Source organism: Sinohyriopsis cumingii, unplaced genomic scaffold (genome assembly GCF_028554795.1).
Source record: "Sinohyriopsis cumingii isolate HCF-2022 unplaced genomic scaffold, ASM2855479v2 utg002820l, whole genome shotgun sequence".
Lineage (NCBI taxonomy): Eukaryota > Metazoa > Mollusca > Bivalvia > Unionida > Unionidae > Sinohyriopsis > Sinohyriopsis cumingii.
The window spans coordinates 260,503-284,445 of NW_028316312.1; the positions used below are offsets into that span (position 1 = coordinate 260,503).

Below are 23,943 nucleotides of genomic sequence, written 5' to 3' on the forward strand. Positions count from 1 at the left end.
CTCAAGTATTGCTAATTTGTGTTAAAAGCCTGAAATGTCTATACTATTGCTAATTTTCATAGAATCCTGAAATGTCTGAATTATTCTTAATTTTTCTTAGAAGCCTGAAATATTTAAAATTTGTCTTAAAAGCGTGAAATGTCTGAACAATTGCTGATTTTAATTAGAAGCAGGAAATGTCTGGATACATTTCTTACCTTGGTGTAGTTACAATTCTTCACAAAGATTAAATCTCGACAAAGCATGCATCCTTTAGTTCGTCCGTCCATCCTTCTGTCTATCCGTCAGCAATTTGGTTTGAGCGTGATACCTTTAATTGAATTTGTTAGATCTAAACAAAAGTAATAATGCATAATATAGATGATTACTTTCATGAGTTCGATTTCCAGCATTCCATGACATAATATACAGCTGCTATCCCGTCCTACTAACTTTGGTTTCAGCAGCTTGATTTTAGCAACGATTGTTATATTTTAACCAAATATAGTACGCAGTCTTAGTGTTGACCCCAGCCTAGTGGGAAATCGATACATAGTAGTCACTTTTTGGTTGTGACAGTGTTACTTTTGTTCAGGTTTCTCGTTTAAACAAATCACTATAAATCTTAGTTTATTCATTTTACTGTACGGAAACTCCCAAGCTTATTCATTCTAATATACGGTAACTCTCAGTTTATTCATTCTACTGTACGGGAACTCCCAGCTTTATACTGACAAGAGCTTCACCAGGTTTGATATTCAGCAATCCACATCATCATTTGCATATGTTTGCATATGTTATATTCACTAATTGTCGGTTCATCCGAAGTTGTTTCCGCCACACAACTTAAATCGGTTTCTTGAATTTTAATCAGGTTTGGTTTGTACCTTTATACCGATGACACCCTGAGAGAATTTCATTTCCTATGCTAGGCGAGAGTCTTTACAGGAGTTATGAGTGTCCGACCTCCTGATTTTGCTCGTCAAAAGATAACTTTACCCAGATTTGTTGGATTTAACTAAATTGGACACCCAGCTCTCAACTGATGAGACCCTGAACGAATCCGATTTGCAGCATTTCACAACGTCAATTACAGGAGTTATGTCGCACGATTCTCTATCCTAACGTTGGTTTCAGCAGCCTAACGTTGCCACGGTTAGCTTAATTTCGCCTAAATTTGCATTATGGCTGTATATGGATGGGACCTTGAAAGAGTTCGATTTCAAGAGTTCCACAACATATTTACATGAGTTATAGCCCCATATTGACCATCCTTCCGACTTTGGTTTCTACAGAAGAGTTTCAGCAAACCAAATTGTTTATGTAACTTTATGCTAATGAGACCTTGATGAATATCAAAGTTTGGAATTCCAGGACGTTATTTACCAGAATTACGGTCTTTTGAGTTTCCATCCAACAGTTTTTGCAATATAACTATACTAAGGATTGTAGGATTTCAGATAGATTTAACTTGCAGCCTTTGATAGATATACATCTTGAATAACTTTCCAGTATTCCACGTAATCAGTTCCAAAAGCTTTTACCATTTGATTGTCTCTGTTACTGTATTTGGTGTCTGCAGTTTTACGCTTTCAAGGATTGCTGGATTCTATGATTTCATCAAAGCTATTTGTGCAGTTTTATGCTGATGAGGTTAATTTTCATCGTTCGACGTTATATTTAAATGTAATTCTTAATTATATGAAATAAATATTGATTTAATATACATGCAATAAAATTAAATTAAATAACAATTAAATGAGCCGTGATACGTGAAAAAAGAAAACCATTACAAGGGAGAACTTAATATAAAACTATTTGCAGAACGCTAATCAACCGAAGATAAGCTGAAGAAAACAAAACAACTTTGGTACAAGCGATCAGAAGGAATAAAAGACGTTATCGTAATGGGTTAATATGAAAACCACGATTTGAAGGCTATTATAAAAATCAAATAGATTAGTCTGTTTATACATATATGTGCGTATAAAGTGCGTTCATCACTGAGCTGACGCTAACTCCATGATTACATACATAACTCCTCGTGTCATTATCATCACTCATATGGGCATGGCGATATAATAAATATAATTCTCAATACACTCATAAAAAACCTTGCATAATTTACGCATACTAATATATATCAAACAGACCTATTCATCAGAACTTTGACCCGTGGTGGATATGTGGTCAAATAGTACGTCGGGATACAAACAGGCATTTATTTGTGTGATACGAGTCAGTGGATCGAGGCATTTAGATGCGTGATACGAGTCAGTAGATCGAGGCATTTAGATGCGTGATACGATTCAGTAGATCGAGATATTTCGATGCGTCATACGGATCAGTAGGTCATGACATTTAGATAGATCAAGGCATTTAGTTGCATGATACGAGTCAGTAGATCAAGGCATTTAAATGCGTGATTCGAGTCAGTGGATAAAGGCATTTAGATGAGTGATACGAGTCAGTAAATCAAGATATTTAGATGCGTCATACGGATCAGTAACTCATGATATTTAGATAGATCAAGGCATTTAGATGCATAATAAGAGTGAGTAGATCAACGCATTTATATGTGTGATTCGAGTCAGAACATCAAGGCATTTAGATGCGTGATTCGAGTCAGTACACCAAGGCATTTAGATGCATGATACGAGTCAGTAGATCAAGGCATTTAGATGCGTGATAAGAGGAAGTAGATTGAGGCATTTAGATGTGTGATACGAGTCAGTACATCAAGGCATTTAGATGCATGATACGAGTCAGTAGATCAAGGCATTTAGATGCATGATACGAGTCAGTAGATCAAGGCATTTAGATGTGTGATACGAGTCAGTACATCAAGGCATTTAGATGCATGATACGAGTCAGTAGATTAAGGCATTTTTATGTTTGATACGAGTCAGTACATCAAGGCATTTAGATACATGATACGAGTTAGTAGATCAGGGCATTTAGATGCGTAATAAGAGTAAGTAGATTGAGACATTTAGATGTTTGATACGAGTCAATACATCAAGGTATTTAGATGCACGATACGACTCAGTAGATCAAGACATTTAGATGCAAGATACGAGTCAGTAGATTACGGCATTTATATGTGTGATTCGAGTCAGTACATCAAGGCATTTAGATGCGTGATACGAGTCAGTAGATCAAGGCATTTAGTTGCGTGATAAGAATCAGTAGATTAAGGCATTTAGATGTTTGATACGAGTCAGTACATCAAGGCATTTAGGTGCGTGACATGAGTCAGTAGATCAAGGCATTTGCGATGTGATGTGATGTGATTTGGATTTTTAACGTAGCTTTAACAATTTTTCAGTCATATCGCTACGATGTCTGCAATGTGGCAGTTTATAGTGATGTCTAGCACTGGGGCATCATGCCGCAGACATGTAGCATGATGTCCCACCCAGTCACATTATCCTGACACCGGGCCGACCAGTCCTAACACTAACCTCTTAATGTTGAGCGCCAAGCGAGGGAGCTGTTAGTACCATTTTTGTAAGTCTTTGGCATGACTTGGCCGGGGATCGAACCCACGACCTCCCGCATCCGAGGCGGACGCTCTAACCACTAGGCATCAAGGCATTTAACTGTGTGATTCGTGTCAGTAGATCAAGGCATTTAGATGCGTGATACGAGTCAGTAGACCAAGATATTTAGGTGCGAGATACGAGTCGTAGATCAAGGCATTTAGATACGTGATAAGAGTCAGTAGATCAAGATATTTAGGTGCGTGATACGAGTCGTAGATCAAGGCATTTAGATACGTGATAAGAGTCAGTAGATCAAGATATTTAGATGCGTGATACGAGTCGTAGATCAAGGCATTTAGATACGTGATAAGAGTCAGTAGATCAAGATATTTAGATGCGTGATACGAGTCGTAGATCAAGGCATTTAGATACGTGATAAGAGTCAGTAGATCAAGATATTTAGATGCGTGATACGAGTCGTAGATCAAGGCATTTAGATACGTGATAAGAGTCAGTAGATCAACATATTTAGATGCGTGATACGAGTCGTAGATCAAGGCATTTAGATACGTGATAAGAGTCAGTAGATCAACATATTTAGGTGCGTGATACGAGTCGTAGATCAAGATATTTAGATGCGTCATTCGGATGAGGAGTTGGTTATTAAGAATGTATATTATATTGGATAATTTTGCAATTAGAAGAAAAAGTATAGGCGTTTAACAGTAGATAAATGCATACAACAAAAAAGTTGTATATTCACATACCACCAATAGCGTAGTATCAATTTTATTATTTTCCCCAGGACTTGTCGAGTAGTTCCGAAGTATTTCATAACCACTTGTACATGAAATATCAGTCATTTATAAATCTTGTTATCGATCAACTGAAACAATACTCCCACCCTATTTCGTCCTGGTCAGTGTGGTTTGATGACTGAGTTCTTCTGAAAATGATATAATCACGTAGTAACGTACGATAACGACAGTCTTCGTTCCATGCATTAGGTGATGCATTCAACGAGTAAACATTGATAAATCTAATTTCATTTTGCTGAGTAATGTTTGATTTTGTCTAATATAACAACGTCATTTTCAGTATGAAATGAATAATGTTTTCCTCTCCATCGCACATAAATATTTTTGTGATTATGATAACTGGCGTGGTAAAATAAAAGTAATAATATTGTTTGCTTTAAAATGAATATTCCGCAGTTTTCTTTATGCAAAATTAATTTCAAATGTTAGGCCAGTCTATATATTTTTAAACTTATTGCTGTTTCTTCATCGCTTTAAACACCAACAATACCAGTAAAACACTATTTTTTTTTTTAGTAAGATAAATATTTAAACATTCACTTACATTAAGAAATTACTGTCCATGATCTAGCAACAGTACAATATCTAGCGAAAATAAAATATTTCTTATACCATAACACAATTCAATATTTCTTATACCATAACACAATACAATATTTATTATACCATAACACAGTACAATATTTCTTATGACATAACACCATAACCATACCTTTTCGTTACAATGTAGTATTAAACTGGTTTGCGAACTAATATGTGCTGTAGAGCCGAGTTTTATCTCAAAAAGTTGAGAGTCAGCTCAGTCCCCACCATGAATAGTATGTTCTGAATCTGAAACACAATAGGCTGGCTTGTTAAGAAAACGATCACTTTCAATTCATTTTCTTAAAACACACAGACACGCACACTTGCAAGAGCTGAATTACATAAAAAGATAAAAAGTAGATAAAGCAATACAGAATACAGTGGAGCTCATCACAATATTTTTACAGCTTATCCTTTTTTTAGTTCTGAATAAGTGATGTTGTAAGGACTAAAGGAGGAGCCTGATCCCGAAACTTCATATTATTTCCCAAGTGCTCCGGCAAACGTTTAAACACAGTCAAGCGTATTCCAAATACTGACATAAATGAGTGTGCATATAAAATAAAAACCTGTACTCAAACACCACGCGCTAATTCCTTATTTGAATACAGATAACTTGAGCTGGTCGCACCTGTCAAGCAACTAAATTCAGCCTGGTCGTTTAAGAATATATCATGTAGATGCCAGATTCTTATAAATATTAACTGGATTGGCGCATGCAAGTTGATGACGTTAACTGTAATGAAACATCGGTAGACGGGATTTGTGTGAAAAACATATTTTTGTTCCTGCTTGATATACAAGTTTAGTAAATATTAATCGATCATGTACACATAATGATACCCTCGGAAAGCTGCATGATAACAATTGCACAGAACTATCCATTGTGCTCCCTAACAACTCTATCAATGTTATTAAAACATATTATAAGTTTTACACAGGATCTTTTCGTAATATGCTCGGAAGTCCGGAAATAAGCATTTAAAGACACCATGATTTCAATAAAGGAAAGGGCTTTATGCAAATGACACTCATTTCTGTCATAAAATATAACCACTTTGTAATCAATACCCGTAAGCAAATTTGGACCACATTACCGACATCATTCTGTCAGGGGCTTTTACCCACAATAGGTCAAGTTAGCAATCTCAGAACAATTTTAGCTCCTTTTTCAATATTTGTCTTACACAGCATTGTTTCTGCACAATATTCGTACACAAGAGATAGATCACCGAATTGCTTTTAAACTAGTTTATTAACTTTATTATGCAACATGTTATAACAATGAATAGAAAATGCAAAAATGAATATATTATTCTCTATTTTGCACCGCATCAACCCATACATAACACCGATCAATTTTAGAATAGCGCAGACCCAGACTTGCCGTGCCAAGATGCACATTCAAACATTGTTGTGAACTTAAATTCATAAGTGGGTTCTGGGTGCTCAACGTATGGAATGAACTTGTATTGATACATGGCAATTTATTTTCCTAGAAATAAAGCAATTTTATATGCAATTTTAGATGAAACATTCCATTTCATGCTCGATCGTGGGGATCATCTCCAAGTATCACAGAGTGAAACTTTAGGTTATAACATTTCTCTTTAACTCGTAAAATTTTGAAAGGATGCGCTTTTATCTATTTGATTATAAAAATTGATCGATGGCTGCCCGGGATATATAAAATATTTTGATAATATCATTGGCAAAGAGCAACAGAGTGATTATATTTTAATTTATGAACGATGACAAATGACAGTTTTCGATGGCAACAAGATAAGAGTCTGCAAAATAAAGTTTGTTAGGTTTCTCACTTTATATTAAATCAAAAAGATCACTTTATGTTAATTGAAACAGGTCACTTTATATGATAGAGTAGTAATTGGTGTACCAAGAGTCATGAGTGGAAACCCATTTTAAAAATAAAACTAAACACACTTGCGGGTTTAGTAAATAATACGTCTTCCTCCTCTTTACATATTGTTATAACATTTCGGAGAAAACTGAAACCAACTTATAAAAGATTCAAAATATATTAAGTTACCAAAATTGCATTCCCTGAAAGTTATAAAGCATGCCATAAATTTAGAGACATGGAAACAACCTCACATTAGAACAATCACAACAATCGATGTTATAATGTTAACGTTAGTTTAGATTGGTCTTAAATGCAATTTTTATTATGTATTCATGTTCAAAATAAATGTTTTCTTCACTTGTAAAATCAAAATGCTAAATATATTAAAATCTGATGAGAATTCTGTTAGCAAAAGACCTGAGACACTTTTAATTAATTATTTGTATTAGTTTCATGTATTGTTCAGATTTTGATTCTTTCTTTTACAAATTGATTCTGTAGAAAGTGTACTGGTGAGATAGCCAATGCTACAACTTCTCTGACTATATTTATGTTTAACTCGTAACAACTATAGCTGAATTAGATAAGTTACTGAACGGGAACTAACAAGATAACATTAACTTCAGTGACTCAGTCACTGCCATTGAGAGATGTAAAATAATCATAAAATGTAGGTCTCAACAGCCCATTTTGATAAGACATAACCGATGTTACTTCTGAACTTGACATACATGTTTTAATTTGAACATACATCTTTGTAATTAAGTTTTCAAAATCCTGGACCAGGAAATCGCAGTGACCCAATTTTAATGTGAAATGATTTTATGCCAAGATGCATTCTTATTGTATTAGTTAAGCTACAGTTTGTTATGATTTGAGCACATACACCATATTTAAGTAGTTTTCTGAATCCTGGACAATCTTTAATTATAAGATACGTTTTAGTATAGTGTTCAGAGTCCTAAAATTGTGTGAAATGTTTTTATTCAAAAATATAATTTCAGTGTAATATTCAGCAATAGATGAAAAGGTAATGGAACTTGATCCAAGAAATAACAGTCACCACCTTTTGGTGATAGTCACCCATTGTTGGAGAGGGACGCATATCCATCCCATACCAAGATACCTCAAAAAGGAAAGCTTAATATCAATAGAAGTACTGGTAAAATAAATGCAGCCCAAGCAGAGAGGATGGACATATCATTTACAGCAATTTAGAAACAAATCTTGAAATATACGTTTTAGTGACCCAGTTTTGTTTAAAGCATGCCTATCCGATGTTTTACTCTCAGTAGAAGTGTGGTTAAAATACGTGAGGTGTTCGCATTATAGTATGTGTTAAACAAATGAAGCAATTTTTAAAAAATTATGGAAAGCAGGGTACTGTGATTCATTATTCCTGTGTAAGAAATGTTCATTCCAGTATCCGACAGTGCAAGTTCTATGTAAATAGTTTATATATATATATATATATATATATATATATATATATATATATATATATATATATATATATAGAGAGAGAGAGAGAGAGAGAGAGAGAGAGAGAGAGAGAGAGAGAGGGAGAGAGAGAGAGAGAGGTTACAAACCAGAATGGAAGGATAATCACAATTATGAAGCAATTTTATTGACCTGGAAATTAGGTCACATCAATCTATCTCTGGTAAGCAACACACATCCAACCTTTTGTCCCTGTTCGATGGCAACAGGTGAAAAGGTAGTACAATTAGAGCCAAGACATATTTTAACCATTGCTTTAGTTCTCAAAAAATCCTGGAAAGCAGAAAGTAGGTCACAGTGCTCCATGCCCATCTCAAGCTCACCCATTATGCAGTACAAATTTATTGTTAATAAGTGAAGCAGTGTAGGAGTTGGACTAGGAAGACAGTCACCGAGTTGTACAAAGTAAATCAAATATAATGCCTGATTGTTGACATGAAAGTATACAAAACTCGACCACTATTTTTTCTAAAACATCAGGCCACAGACCACCAAACAGGAGCAATGAAAGTCTTGCAGGGTGTGAAAGCACAAACCAACTGGTCAAACTTTTGGACCAATAAAACGAAATTAACCAAACGTTTGGCCTAATAAATCCTTACCCAACAAGTTTTGTGTCTAAAATACATTAGATAAATTTGTTGATAGTGCTTTCTCTTTTTTCGGTTTGGTTGCATTTTGAAAAACATCCAACACTTCACAACCAACCGATCATTACTAGACTCAAACAGCGAAAGACAACGATTGAAAAAAAAAAGAATACAGGCTAAAAGCAAGTTATAATTTTGACCAATAAAAGTGCAGGAATTAATTAATATTCGACTAGAACATTCAAAGGTTTTTGTTTGTTCCATGGCTATGATATTCTCCTGACTTACAAACATATTACCAAGAAAAGAGTTTTCGTGTTTTAATGGGACTTCAGATTTTGCACAGAAGGATGACCTAATTTTCTGAGCTGCTCTGGTGTCTGGTACTTTATGGTTGAGCTTATCTTGGTAATCATCACACAAGGCCAGCTGTCATGCTTCTGCATCGTTGTAGTTTGTTTTTTTTTGGGTGGTATTTCTTCTCTACGTCAGTGAGTGACACTGACTGTGGATATCATCTATATAATATTTCCCGATAGCATTTCTCTAATTGATTTGTTAATGATGATGGTGACATAAAATTGTAACTTTTATGCGGGACATTTCGTTGTTTTAGGCAACTCAGTTAATGTCAGCGACTTCAAGATTTCTTGTACAATATCATACGATGAGTTTTGTGCCACTAGTCTTAATGCATCAAAATAATATAATCCAGAATGTCTTTGAATGAATTCACAGTAATTCCGAAATAACGATATAGTCTAAACTGCCAATGAGCACTTTGCAATTCCAATGAATAAATTTAAAATATATGATTTCTCTCAAACCATATCTGAACACAACAATGATTCTAGAGACTGAACTTAAAGTATGAATGAAATAATTGTGTTTACTTCAAACTTGTATACAAATCTAAGTTACAATAAGATGACCATGATAGGGGTCATCCATTTAGTACATACGCATGGAGGGGGTTTAACCCAAATGCATATGCTTGCGTATTGAGAGGTCTACTAATAATGTACGTACGCATGGGAAACGGGGGGGGGGGGGAGGGACGTTAGACCTCGATAATAATTTCTCTAATACGTAACCTGATCGTTTGAATTTTAGCGGGCACTAGACAAACTTTATAAAGTTACTCAGCTTATACTTTGATGCAGCCATATATTCAATGTCGATGGACTATCTGTTTTATTAAACACATTAATATTATTAATCCTTGATCATTTCTGCGTGGATTAAATATAGGCCGTTTTATAGAATTGGGGGGAGGTGTGTGTAAAGAAGTACGCATTTGTACGGGGGGGGGGGGGGTTTCAAGCTGTGGCAGATTTTTGCGTATGTACTAGATGGATGGCCCCATATGAGTCGAAAGTTCTCTTCCAGAACCTTCTAAGGTCAAAAGGCCATGTCAACATGCTTACAAATATTAAATACAACCCACAGCCATGGGCTTAATCTAGAACCTACAATAATGGATTAAACTAAAGCACACAATAAAGATACGCATAACACTGTCTATGGTAATCAGTATGTCTGTTCCTCCATCCATCCAGCAGTCAGTTGCATAACAAGCTGTAATCAAGAGATCTACAGTAGTTCTTTGAAGTGTAGGCATGAGTGAACCCCAAGAAAACAATATGAATAAACAACCTATTAGATTTTATTATATGCAAAAGAATATTTAGAAAATGATTATATTCACTGACTTATTATACAATTTGTAGATTTTAAAGAATTTGAAATAACATATTCTCGATCGTTACAGTGAGAACCTTTCTCAAACATTAGAATTGAACTAAGTCAACCAGACAGAGCAACGAATTTGTTGACAAGTTTCATCATTTAAAAATGAATCGTGTCCATGGATCAGCTACTATGAATGAATAACTGACAGTGAAGTACATATTCAACTATGAATTCTCGCAGAACAAGTGAAGTGTGCACATTTTTTTATATAATTTAATGCTGGTTTGGAACTTTGAATAACAAGATTCTTACAAGATGTGAAACTGAAAAATGGAGTACATACCTCAAGCATGCTCAACTACTTGGAAAAACTAAAGTAGAAGGTATTGCATAAATATGCAGAGAAAACTGGACAAGACTATCATACTTCAGCTGTTGGAAGAAAAATAAAACCCAGTTATCATTAAAATGACAAATGAATGATTATATAAGTTCTGGATCTTACTTAATCAGAAAAAATAACATTAAAAAGACTTATTTTATATATATATATCATAAACTAACACATGCCCAAATGCATTTCGCAAATGAGTTCAAAACACCATATTAACAGTGAGGGTGTTTCAAAATAACTTTCAATGAGAAAATATCTCCATGTCATAGTCTAAATTTTAGAAACACCTGACAGTGATGGACTGTATATTTTGAACACCTAACGGACCATCTGTTAATGTTATTTGGCCAGCAGAAGGGGATTAATTAGCCCACTAATCAGCATAGCACGAGATCGACCACTAAGCATTTTCCTGTTATACATTGTTCTAAATGGTTAGATATACATGTTCCATCTATGCGGCCAGTAATAATTCATATGTAGTGTATGTTATGGAACTCCTACTAGCGTTGGAACAAATATGAATTTGAGCCTCACTTTGTCTAAAACATAAGACATAGCACAAAGCAAAAAATATAAACAAATCTTTTATCTTCATTAGTAACTACTCAAAACGTTTAAAATTAAGTGAGCATTGAAAGTAATCCTACATGAAAATCAGCCATCAGAGTAATATATATTGTTTTTACATTATGCCAACTACAAAACTTGGCAGCATTATTTGTAATTGGAACTGTGTATATATATATATATATATATATATATATATATATATATATATATATATATATATATATATATATATATAAAGAGACCTATATCTTCAAAGAAGGAATACTTATTTTGTTTTTGTTGTAGGGTTTAACGCCATTTTTCAACACACCATAGGCTGTACATGGCGGCCAGTATTAATGGTGGAGGAAGAACCCGGGAAATCCCCGGAAAGAACCACCGGCCCTCGAGAAGCTACTGGCAAGCTTTCTCACATACCCACATTGACCGAATCCGAGGCTCGAACCTACGCAGACTGAGGTGAGATGGCAGTGATCCGTAACGGAGAGCGCTTTAGACCACTCGGCCACTCGGGGCCCCGAATACTTATTTTGAAAGAAATACTTATTTTGCAACTCTAAAAGATAAGCAATGCATTGGTTAATATGAAAGAATTATTCTCTTGATAGATTCTAAATAAAGGTCTTAGAGTTTTATGATTGTGATATGCATCCATCATTTTAGAGACACTAGAAATAAGCATTGACTGATATTTAAGCTCCAAAAGTATGTCTATATAACCCCTCCTTTAAAATAAACAAGAGAAAATTTATGATGGATTGAGCAACCTATAATCAAACGTTTATGGCATTTGAAAATTTGCCTTTAGTTTCGACAGAAAGCACATGAACAGCAATATAAGATATTTCCAATGAAATAGAAAGAAACTGAAAGAGAACTAGAAATAGGCAAAACATACCAAAGTGCTACTTGGGTGCTTGGGATATTAAGTCAAACTTCTGATAACAATTTGCTGTTTTTGAAGCAAGTATTTTATATGAAAGATTTCACACAGGGCTCTCAACAGAATTTCTGGATGAGTAGTCATGGACTCTTCACTCATGGAACTCAAGAGTCTCCAGCATGTTTCCGAGAGTCCCAGACATAAACTTTGCAGTATGTCACTTTCAATATGATAGAAAGAAAAATGAAGTACCTGTTCATTATTCTAATAATAGCTCAACCGAATTCTTAGCCATTTACAATATCACATTAAAAAGAAAATATTTTTCCAGTAAATAAAATGTTAAGTTATACATTCTACATGTACCATTATGTTTACCATTACAACACTAAAAAAATAAACAACTAAACCACAAGAATAAAACTGTCAGCATTAGTTTGAATACTTAGAATGATCACTTAGAATGCAGTCTAGTTTCATTAGCAAGTAAAAGACATCTTCGTTCAGACTAAGGACACAGAGATGTGCAGACACCTGCCATTGCATTGCTCTATATATATAAAAATAATTAAAATGGAAGAAAATGAATGAAAAAATATACCAAGCAGTATATGTGCAAAGAGGCCAATGTGGGTATGTGAGAAAGCTTGCCAGTAGCTTCTCGTGGGTCGGTGGTTCTTTCTGTGGATTTCCCAGGTTCTTCCTCCACTATTAATACTGGCCGCCATGAATAGCCTATCATGTGATGAAAAATGGCGTTAAACAACAACAACAACAACATGTGCAAAGAAAACTAATTTTAAAAAAAATATGTAAATTGGTAACATGTTAAATTCTTTAAGAGTTGACCCTAAGGAAAAAAGCTGGGATATAATGTGATCTCGATAGAAAAGATGAAGTATCACAAGTCAGATGGAACTTGTGCCTATTGTTTTCTTTGCTCATGTTGGCATTAGTGTCATTTTCATCACAAGTTCAATTTCCCAAAAATGAAAATAGTTTTGACCAACTCATATTTACGAGTCTGTATTTTTCTTAAGTGTTTGTGATTTGGATTTTTAACATAGCTTTAACAATTTTTCAGTGATATTGATACGATGTCTGCAAGATAACAGTTTATAATGATGTCTAAAACTGGGGCATCATGCTGCAGACATGCATTGCTGGATTACCAGATAGGCAGAGTAGGTACCGGCCTAGGGGCCCCCTGACAACGGATCAAATTAATATTGATTAAACATATTAGGAAATAATTTGCGAAGGGGGCCCCAAAGATTTCGACTGTCTGAGGGCCTCACCAAGGTTTAATCCGGCACTGCAGATATGTGGCATCACGTCCCACCCAGCCACATTATCCTGACACAAGGCCAACCAGTCCTAACACTAACATTTTAATGCTGAGTGCCATGAGGCAGCTGCTAGCACATTGTTTTTATAAGCCTTTGGTATTTCTGCCCTCTTATAAAGTCTCTACTGATGCTGTCATGCCCTATGGAAATCACACATACTGAAATAATGGTTATTATCATGGCATGTTGACAATTTGACAATATTGTCCAAATCAAACTCTGAGAAGCTTTTTATTATCTTCGTGATTTATATTTGTGTTGTCACCAATTTATTTTAATCACCATTACAACATATAGGGCATTATTTATTTGCCAATCAATTGCAGGTGCTTACATACACAGACCAATAGAACATGGTTTCTTTGAAGTATGTCAGTGGCATTCTGAGGGTTAGTCCTTTTCACAAGACAACTACAAGAAAAAAGGCAAGCAGTCACACTGGCCTGTTTTACTCAAGTCTTGCCTCGTTATTCTTCAGCCTGGTCATGGCTGACCAGAACATGGAAAGGGTCATGTTCTTGGGGAAAATGAAGCGTGTCATGAGGATGAATTACAGTCCTTTGAGAACTGAATGCATATTTGAGGTTTATGAGAGCCCTGCATATATCTATATACAGTAATGGTTGAGCTCAGTTCAGATAAGACTACACTGGACTATGACAATAATTAAGAGATGTTTCTTACGAACTGTAGATGTTTCTTACGAACTGACTATGTAGGGGAGAACTGACAAAAATCAAACTCTTGATTTCTTTTCAACTATAACAAAAGACATTTATTAAGAAAACACAAGAATTGAATTGCACAAAGCCAGGATATTATCAGTGTCATAAGGTACAGGTATGTATATGACAATCTCACACAAACCCATGGTATGTATTAGCACCGTATAATTAATTAATTGTATTAATACAGTTTTGAAGAATGAAAATTATACTACATTTACACTGTCTGGATTCAGCTGCAATAAAGCTTGCTACAGAACAGAAAATATGACTTGGTTGTAATTTGTAAAATGTAAAATCAACAAGGAGAACAACTGCTTGACTTTACATATGAACTATAACAATGTGCTTATTTCAATTGAACTGATATAAATGGAATTTAATTAAGTCAGTGACGACAACACTATCAATGATTTATAAAACAATATATAAAAAAAACATCAATAATTACATATTTGGGATGACAGATTAATCAGGTGTTGAGATAACTAAGTTTAGAATGCCAAGTTGGTGAGGATAATGCTTCCAATCACCTAGACATTTGAGCTTCTAAAGAAAATGTTGGAATTATGTATATGAAGTATTAGATTAAGTAATGATTAAATTGGATATTAGATCAGTCACAATGACCTAAATATTCCATTTGTGTTTGAACAACCTATAATTTATGAAAATGAATAATCTATTTGCTGCACAACAAATATTCACAGGTATGGAATTAAAACAAAAACTTACAGGAATGGCGTTAAAACAAAAATAGACTTAAGTCAGCATAGAATAGCATCATAAAGATGCATTTAGTTTCGTAAACATAATTAGATACAAAAATTAATAAATTAATAAACGCATTAATCAGTGAGGGCAACACTCACTTGGACCATGTAACTGATTTCTTACAACAAATGATATAACATACTGAAGTTTGCTTATAAAATCAATGAAAAATTAATATAATTCATACAATTTAGAAGAGAGTAAAGTATGGAAAATTTCTTAAATTTATATTGCTTTGTGAATAAATAAATTTTAAACAAAAATTGTACTCTCCAAACTACATCCTAATGTTACAAAACTTTATACATAAAAGTAAATAAATAAATAAACAAAAATAAATAAATAAATAAATAAATAAATAAATAAATAAAACTCACAATAACTGTGACCTGACAATTTGAATGCTGCTCAGCTGACTGCCTACAACACCCTAGTAGTACATACTTCTGACAAAACTCACAACACCTTACATTCTTCTGACAAAACTCACAACCCACAAAGCCCACATAGTTTGTTAGAATCATCCAACAATCATAAGCTGGTATGACAACAGTACATTTAGTCAATATCCACAATGGCTACATAAAGAAATTACCAACTCAATTTTTTACACATCACTGCCATAAAAGTAAATTGTAAAAATTAAAACCAGTTTGTTTTTCACAGTGCATGCCATGCTTACCACTGTAAGAAAACTAAAAAATTAAACAATTTAGAAGAGAGTAAAGTATGGACAATTCATAAATAAATACTGCTTTGTGCTAAAATAAATTTTAAACAAAAAATTTAATCTCCAAACTATTGAAGTTTCAAAACTTTTACGTAAAAGTAAATAAAACTAAACAATAAATAAATAAATTTAAAAAAAATCACAATAACTGTGATGTGAATTTGAAAGCTACTAGCTGACTACCCACAACACCTTACATACTTCTGATGAAACCCACAACCCAGACAACCCACAAAGTTTATTAGAATCATCCAACAAACAAACAGCACATGCCATATTTACCATTGTCACTCACAGCAATGATTGGGCACCTATATTAAGTCATGCACTCTTTCAACATCACCATGGTGGACTGTGTGATAAAGGAAGTCAGCATGTGTTTGTGCCAAGTTAAACAAAGAAGAGAAAAAGAAAAAAATTAAACACAATGACACACAATATCTAAAAATTGGGGACTAAAAATGCATTGAGTATGTCTCATAGTCTGAAAGGGGTAACCAAAAATAATTAGTCAAATTATCAAGGATGCCAGCATCCACTTTGATACTTCCTATTTTTATTAACTCAAAACCTATAGACTACACCAGCTAACAATTATCTGAAGAAGAAAACTGACCCATACATACATACATACATGCATGCATGCATGCATGCATGCATGCATGCATACATACATACATACATACATACAGACACACACACACACACACACAGATACATACATACATACCTTGAATATGTCTGAAATTTAGATGCACAAAACACAGCTTGAAAAAGTATATAACATTCCTAAAAAACATTTTATAATACTAACATGCATGCCAACCTCTGGCAAGGAAAAAGTGTAATCCAAGCAGAAAAAGAGTAATCCATATATAACATAATAAAAATTCAATAAGCATATGTACAAAATGATTTATTTATCCCTCTGGACTTTTAACATCAATTACTGCTTGAAGTTTTCATATAGAACACTTTGAGCTCTAAAAAGCAACAGACTCTCATACTGCATTTACAAACACTTTGTACAAGCTGAGACTATGAATGTTTTGCACAACAATAGAGCACTAAGTGCTGGGTTACAGAACCTGGATCTGAATTCAGTTTTATTTTTGTTAACAATACTGAACAATCTCTCACAGTCAGCATTAGAATGGTAAAGAACCAATATTCCTTTTATAACCTGACAAAGATGAGGAAATTTTTATCTTACAGTTATTGGGTCTTTTAGCTGAGAAATAAGATGAGAGAAATTAACTCAGGTAGAGTACCAACTTGATACTTCAGGAGTTCTCCTTCTAATTTATCAGCAGCCTTTCCTGCAGCATGGTGCATCATATGACAGAGACAACCTGATATGTACAATGATGGAGACATTTTTCAAAATACAGAATGCAACTCCTTTATGAATTCCAGTCATCACTGATGCAGCATAAGCTGAAAACCCCATAAAGTTCTGCCAACTTAGTTTATTCAAAGCATTATCAAGCAAATAAAAATAAAAATGTTTTCTCCTGTTGAATCTACTGTTAATTCTGGTAATGAAAGAAGAGCACTATGAATTTGCCCTTTTCACTGTCAAAGTCTCTTACACAGACTTTTTGTTATAATCACTACTCCTGTCTGCTGCAATACTAAACGGCCCAATTTTCATGGCTTCTGCAATTTTAAGTGAAGTATCTTCTGCTAAACACCTAACAATATTAGATGATTTTGTTCTTGCACAATACATATTTTCTGCAATTTTGGATACAGAAAACATCAGTTTGAGCAAGGGACCAATGTAGGTTTCTATCACTAGAGTAGTCCGAGTTCTAATAAGAACTCAGTAGATAACGCCTCTGCATTTATTAAATTTGTGTCCACAATTTAGTTATGCTATAAAAAAAGAAATTAACTTAGTAATGGAGTTAGTAAAATGAGCTAATTCAAGGTTTCTTTGTTTTACCACCATGACCAATATTAAAATCCTTTCCAAAGAGCCTGCAAGTGACATGAAGCTGCCCTAGAATGGAACGCAGTATTGTGTAATTCTTGTATTCGTCTCTGAATCTGTTTTTTGTCTTTTTCTTATTATCTGTGAAATGATTTTTACTCTAACACATGCATCGACTAGAATAAATCTGATCTCACTTTAAGCACCCAATACCTACAGATTGGTTCTGTATGAGATATGAATTAGAACAAAGAATCGGCGAGCCAAGATTAAAAGTTAGAAAACCAGTCTGTTTTCTCCTAACTAAGCCATACAGCTGCTACAAATATAAACTGAGGTCACAAATTGAAAGTAGAAACCAGCATGTTTCTTGGAACTGCTACAAACAGAACATAATACTGTTAGGAAAGTGCATGCAAGTCTTCAGACAAGCATACTCTTATGTCATAGTTACATAGAAGCTGTCTTTTCTAACATATGGTCTGTGGGATTAATGGGATGTTAATAAAAAATAAGAAACTAAATTATTAATATTTTTTAGAATGATATACTGAAAATGTATAATCCGAATACAATTACGTGTAAGGAATAATTTAGTGAGAAAAAAAAGCGTAATGATTATGCCAAAAGCGCAATGGTTGGCATGTATGTACTAAGGTATAGAAAGAAATGATTGTTTCTAGTATGCAAATATTAGTACTGACTGAGACATTTTCAAATACAAAGCAATGGTTACTGAACACATTGTTCCTGACTCAACTCTGGGCAGAATGACAGCTATTTTATCCTGCTGTGTTGGATTACACTTTCCTCAAAATGACATCATTGATCCAGTTGTCAATCACATTTTCCAGAGTGTACAATGGCATTGGACCATTGCTAAGAATGGTGTAATGGAAATCACTCAAATCAAAAAGTGGACCTGGAATATAAAATTTTAAATTTTTTAAAAAAACACAAATAACCAAAAATGACGAGCTGCTCCTTTGGAATCGATGAGTGATGATTTAAATAGAAATATATTTTTCTAAAACAAGAAATGACATACTGGAAACATAAAAACTAAATACATAAAATGGCTCTTGAAGAATGTGTTTGCACCTTATTTAACACCAAAGCTTTTGGTTCATTCATCACTCAAAATATTTTTGCTTGTTCACATTTCATATGTCCAGTGTGCCCAATGCTCTGTGCAGCTTTGTAAATTATGGAATTTGAAAAAATCCTGTTCCAGTTCTGAACACATTAGTATCTGAAATTTCATGTTTCATGTTTTCCAAAGGAAATCAGTCACTTATAAAATATCATGTTGCTCTTGTGTGTGTGTGTGTGTGTGCGTGTATGATTTGGATTTTTTACGTAGCTTTAAAAAAAAAATCAGTCATATCGCTACGATGCCTGCAGTGTGGCAGTTTATAGTATTGTCCATCACTGGGGCATCATGCTGCTGACATGTAGCATGATGTCCCATCCAGTCACATTATCATGACACCAGGCTGACCAGTCCTAACACTAACCTCCTAATGCTGAGGCAGATGTAAGTACCATTTTTGTAAGTCTTTGGTATGACTTGGCAGGGGATTAAAACCCACAACCTCCTGCATCTAAGGCGGACGCTCTAACCACTAGGCCACCAGAGCAGTCTCTCTTCTAAATGTATAAATAATCTTTCCCTATATGTATGGACAAGCCTTGATGGAATCAAATGGTAAACTATTGTTCAAGGAACTGCAGAAAAGAACCTTTTGATAGGGGACGGAATTCTTATCTCTTCATCTCTGCCTTGAAAACATATGTTGCTAGTGAGATGTTGTTGTTGTTGTTGTTGTTGTAGGGTTTAACGCCATTTTTCAGCACAAGATAGGCTATACATGGCGGCCAGTATTAATGGTGGAGGAAGAACCCGGAAAAACCCCGGAAAGAACCACCGACCCACGAGAAGCTACTGGCAAGCTTTCTCACATAACCACATTAGCCGAATCCGACTAGTGAGATGTAAGAAGATATTAGATGTCATTTAATATATATAAAATATTTTATTTTAAATATTGAGATGTTTATATGCATATTTTGCCATCTTCACATTCATTGGCAATGAGAAGAAAATATGTATTTCCCAAAACATTTCTATCTCTCCCTCTTACATACCAAAAAATCCAGCTATGTCCAAACCTTTTTATACCTATCCCTTTATCTATCTTTATATGTGTACATGTATGTTTTTGCTTTTCTAACTATACCTGCATTTTAACTCTTTCTCATGTACATATCTATCTACATGTATTACTAACATATTTGGGGGGGGGGATTAACTCTAATTATCGGCACATTCTCTAAAAGTGCAGCCAAAGATAAAAAGTAAGCAAAAGTTAAAAATGAACATAATGTAATTTCCTTATAATACCACATAGTTTATATTCTTTAATTTATTCATCATGGTATATTATGTTCGGGGTGAGGTGAAATGTCTGAGGGGCAAGTACAATTTCCAGTAAGCATGCCCTGTAAAGCAGACATTTATAAAAATTTGTAAATTCCTGATGAATATATGAATAAAGGAAAACTCCAAATAGGATATTCATATCAGACATATCATATGTCAAGCTGATTAAATTTTGCTAAATTCTTGATAACATAGTCACTGTTTAGTGACCAGGATGATGGTTCTCACTATCCAGGTGATCCAGATCAATATGTAACTCATCTCTAGACTGGACACTGGAATCTGTTCCTGCTATTGATGACCAGTCCAAGTCATAGCTAAAATAAGAATCGAGATCCTCATTCATTGACTTATCATCAATGGCAGTATCAGAATTAGATCCAGCCTCAAAAGATGAAGATCTGGTATCCAAACCAAAGCTGCCCATGAAATTTGGTCTGTGGAAAGATGAGTTCCAGCAGTGCTAGAACTGGATAAAATGCATCTACATCAGCAGAATACAGATGACCAGTTACAACATTGTAGTGACCATACTGAGCATCCTATATCTATATTCAAAGTTAATTTTGCAACCCAACTATTTTTAAAACATTGATAGTGTCTTATTTCTTTTGAATAGTTCTTTTTTCCATGTTGATGCTGGGAACTGGACGTAGCTTCAGACATTGTATAGACACAGATGAGATTTTAACTGGAGTTACAAGTGTCTACTGCACGTATACTACACATGAGTTATTTATCTTCTCATCTCACCCCGATTCACAAGTGGTCACTGGAAAATATTCACCACTACTTATTTTTCACTTGGCTTCTATTATTTCTCTTAATATCGCACAATATACAATTTGCAGATTAAATCTACTCGATAAACTTAAAATTCCAACTGGCCATATGGACTTGCTGCCCAAGTTTGTATCCCCATTTGCCATGATATTGGCTGGCATTGGACCGGTAGACTGGCAGAAATTTTACATGCTGACTAGTATGATAATTGATTTAACAAATTTATACATCAAATCAAAATCAGACTTTCATGATTATGTTTAACTTTTATATGTCTTGTGCTAATTGAAAGCATATTTCATAAAAATGCTTCCCCATACAGTAGATCTGGAATGCCTAAACAATGATGCTGGTATTGCCATTTTCTCCATAGCACGCTGAAAGGAAATGTCAACAGTAAGTTTGCCATCAATCTGAATAAAATCAGATCTCCACTGTCCTAAGAGAAGACCAGACACCAACCATTTAGGGTTCATGATTTATTGATCTATGTTATTACCATAACTGCTAATTTTATCAGTCCATCATATGAAATCTTGTATCTTCTCATTTGGGAGACTGAGCGGTGTAGCTGAAGAGCATCAATGTGCGCCAAACAATTTGATTTACTTTCAGATTATTTAAAGCTGCATTTCCATTGGCTAAGATTAGCAATGGGGGATACAGCATTAACTTTTCTGAAATAAGAGATTCACTGAATGTTTAAATTTCAATGTGGTAGTCACATTACCGTCATGGATAATATGAAAGGGTTACAGGAAATCAATCAAAGCTGATGCAAGAAAAACAAATAAATAACCATACCCAATTCTTTTTCTGCCTTCTGTCTCAGTTCTTTGATCTTCAGTTCCCCAATCTTGTATCCACAAGCCTGCCCTGGCCAGGTGATATAGCGGTCAATTTCTATCATTGAACCTTCCATCGTGTAACTAGTGTAGTTCAGAAGGTACTCTACTGCCCTTTCTCGACCCCACCTTGAATAAAATATAAAATTCAAGTTGAGCACATAAAACACGCCTCATAAAAAACAGCTGACAGTGTCATACAAAAACTGATAGGTATGAAGATGGGTAGGAAGGAAGACAAGTAACACTTTAAGTAGGCATGCACTCATCTGTCATAACTGTTGTTGTTGTTCTAGGGTTTAACGCCATTTTTCAGCACAAGATAGGCTATGCATGGTGGCCAGTATAACTGGTGGAGGAAGAACCCTAGAAAACCCAGGGAAGAACCACCGACCCACGAGAAGCTACTGTCATAACTGTGTGTGTGTGTGTGTGTGTTATGTAGTTAGGTAGGTAGGTGTGTATGCATGTATATATATGTATTTTACATATTATTGCATGTATGTGTGCATGTGCATATGTATGTATGTATGTATGTATGTATGTATGTATGTATGTATGTGTGTGTATGTATATGTGTATGTATGCATGCATGCATGTGTGTATGTATGTCAACACTTTTAGATCTTCTGCATGCTTTCATAGCAACATACAGACTTGATTTTTACTTCCTATACAGGATTCATCTGGCCGAGTGATCTCAAGTACTTGCCTTGACTGATTGCTGCCATCTCACCTCTATCCACATGGTTTTGAGTCTCAGGCTCATCCAATGTGGGTATGTGATAAAGCTGCCAGTAAGTTCCCATGGAATGGTGGATCTTGCCAGGGTTTATCCCTGGTTCTCCCTCCACCAGTTATACTGGCCACCATGTACAGCCTATCTTGCACTGAGAAATGGCTTTAAACCCAAGAACAACAACATACTTGCTATAAATCCCTAAATATTATGTGTGTATGTTTTCAATGTAAATTTTATGCTAAAATTAGCTTGCATTGCTTAGACTAGTTTGTCAATAAGTAATTGTCTGCATCATAATTTCAGAAATAAAAGTTTCACATTGTATGCTTTCATTGACAAGCACCTATATTTAAAAAAGATGTATTGTTTGTGTAAGATACTTAAATAGGTCCCATGTTTTACCCTTGTATTTAAATTTAATTTCTGTGTGCAAGTTTAGATTACAAATTTATAATTCCTTTCTTTGCATGATTTTTTCCCTAAACGTTTGATTGGTTAATGTTAAGTCTAGCAAAGAAATTAAAACTGAAATTGTATGATAACAGATGAAAGTTGTTTCTGTATTGTTGTAAATCCAACAAGCTAATACATTCTCAATTGTTGTAGTACTGGATAGAGACTTGAAATAAAAACTGTCCATCCATTGTCTATTATTTACAGTAGAATTCTCAATTTCTTTGAGGTAAATATAGTATATTAAGAGAAATATTAAGGGCTGTTCCATTTAAACATACATGGTACCCAGGGAAGGCTGTTTTTTTTTTACAAAATATATGCCAGGCTACTTTGATTTCAAAGAATTCATATTAAAATGATTTTAAAAAAATCTAAATTGCATCTATGGGTGAGTACCTCACTTTAAAAGTGCCTTCCCTGAGTCCCATGTATGTTTTAATAGCCCTAACAGCATGTGCTGCATACCCAAAGTAGTGTAATCCTGTGTCAATAACAAGTCTGCAAGCCCGAAACATTTCTTCGATGTATCTTCCCATCCTAAAATAAATTTATTGATATACATACACAAACACAACTGTAAATTAAACTGAAGGACAATCAAATACAATTAGAAATTGTTTCCACTTAGAGATGTTCTCAAACGCACCACCAACCATGCTTGATGTAGATACCTGATGTAATTAATAACTTAACACATTTAGATTTTTAAAATGTAATTCTGCACATAGATCCATGAATCAGAAAGTAGTAGCGATATATAAAAATAATTTTATCAAGCAATGACAAGGTCACAAATC

At 34.4% G+C, this 23,943-nt stretch overlaps 1 protein-coding gene across 2 annotated transcripts in view; it reads right to left on the reverse strand.

Annotated features, from left to right (window-relative positions):
* Nucleotides 1-14,460: 14,460 nt before the first annotated feature.
* LOC149770036 (uncharacterized) overlaps nt 14,461-23,943 on the reverse strand; it is an 86,869-nt gene continuing 77,386 nt past the window's right edge. For both annotated transcript variants that reach the window (XM_089949493.1, XM_089949495.1), the window contains exons 18-20: nt 23,612-23,683; nt 21,908-22,077; nt 14,461-18,799 (exon numbers count right to left, since the gene is read on the reverse strand). In XM_089949493.1, the coding sequence (XP_089805619.1) occupies nt 18,678-18,799; nt 21,908-22,077; nt 23,612-23,683 (364 nt within the window). In that variant the 3' untranslated portion in view covers nt 14,461-18,677. The remainder of the gene's footprint in view (nt 18,800-21,907; nt 22,078-23,611; nt 23,684-23,943) is intronic.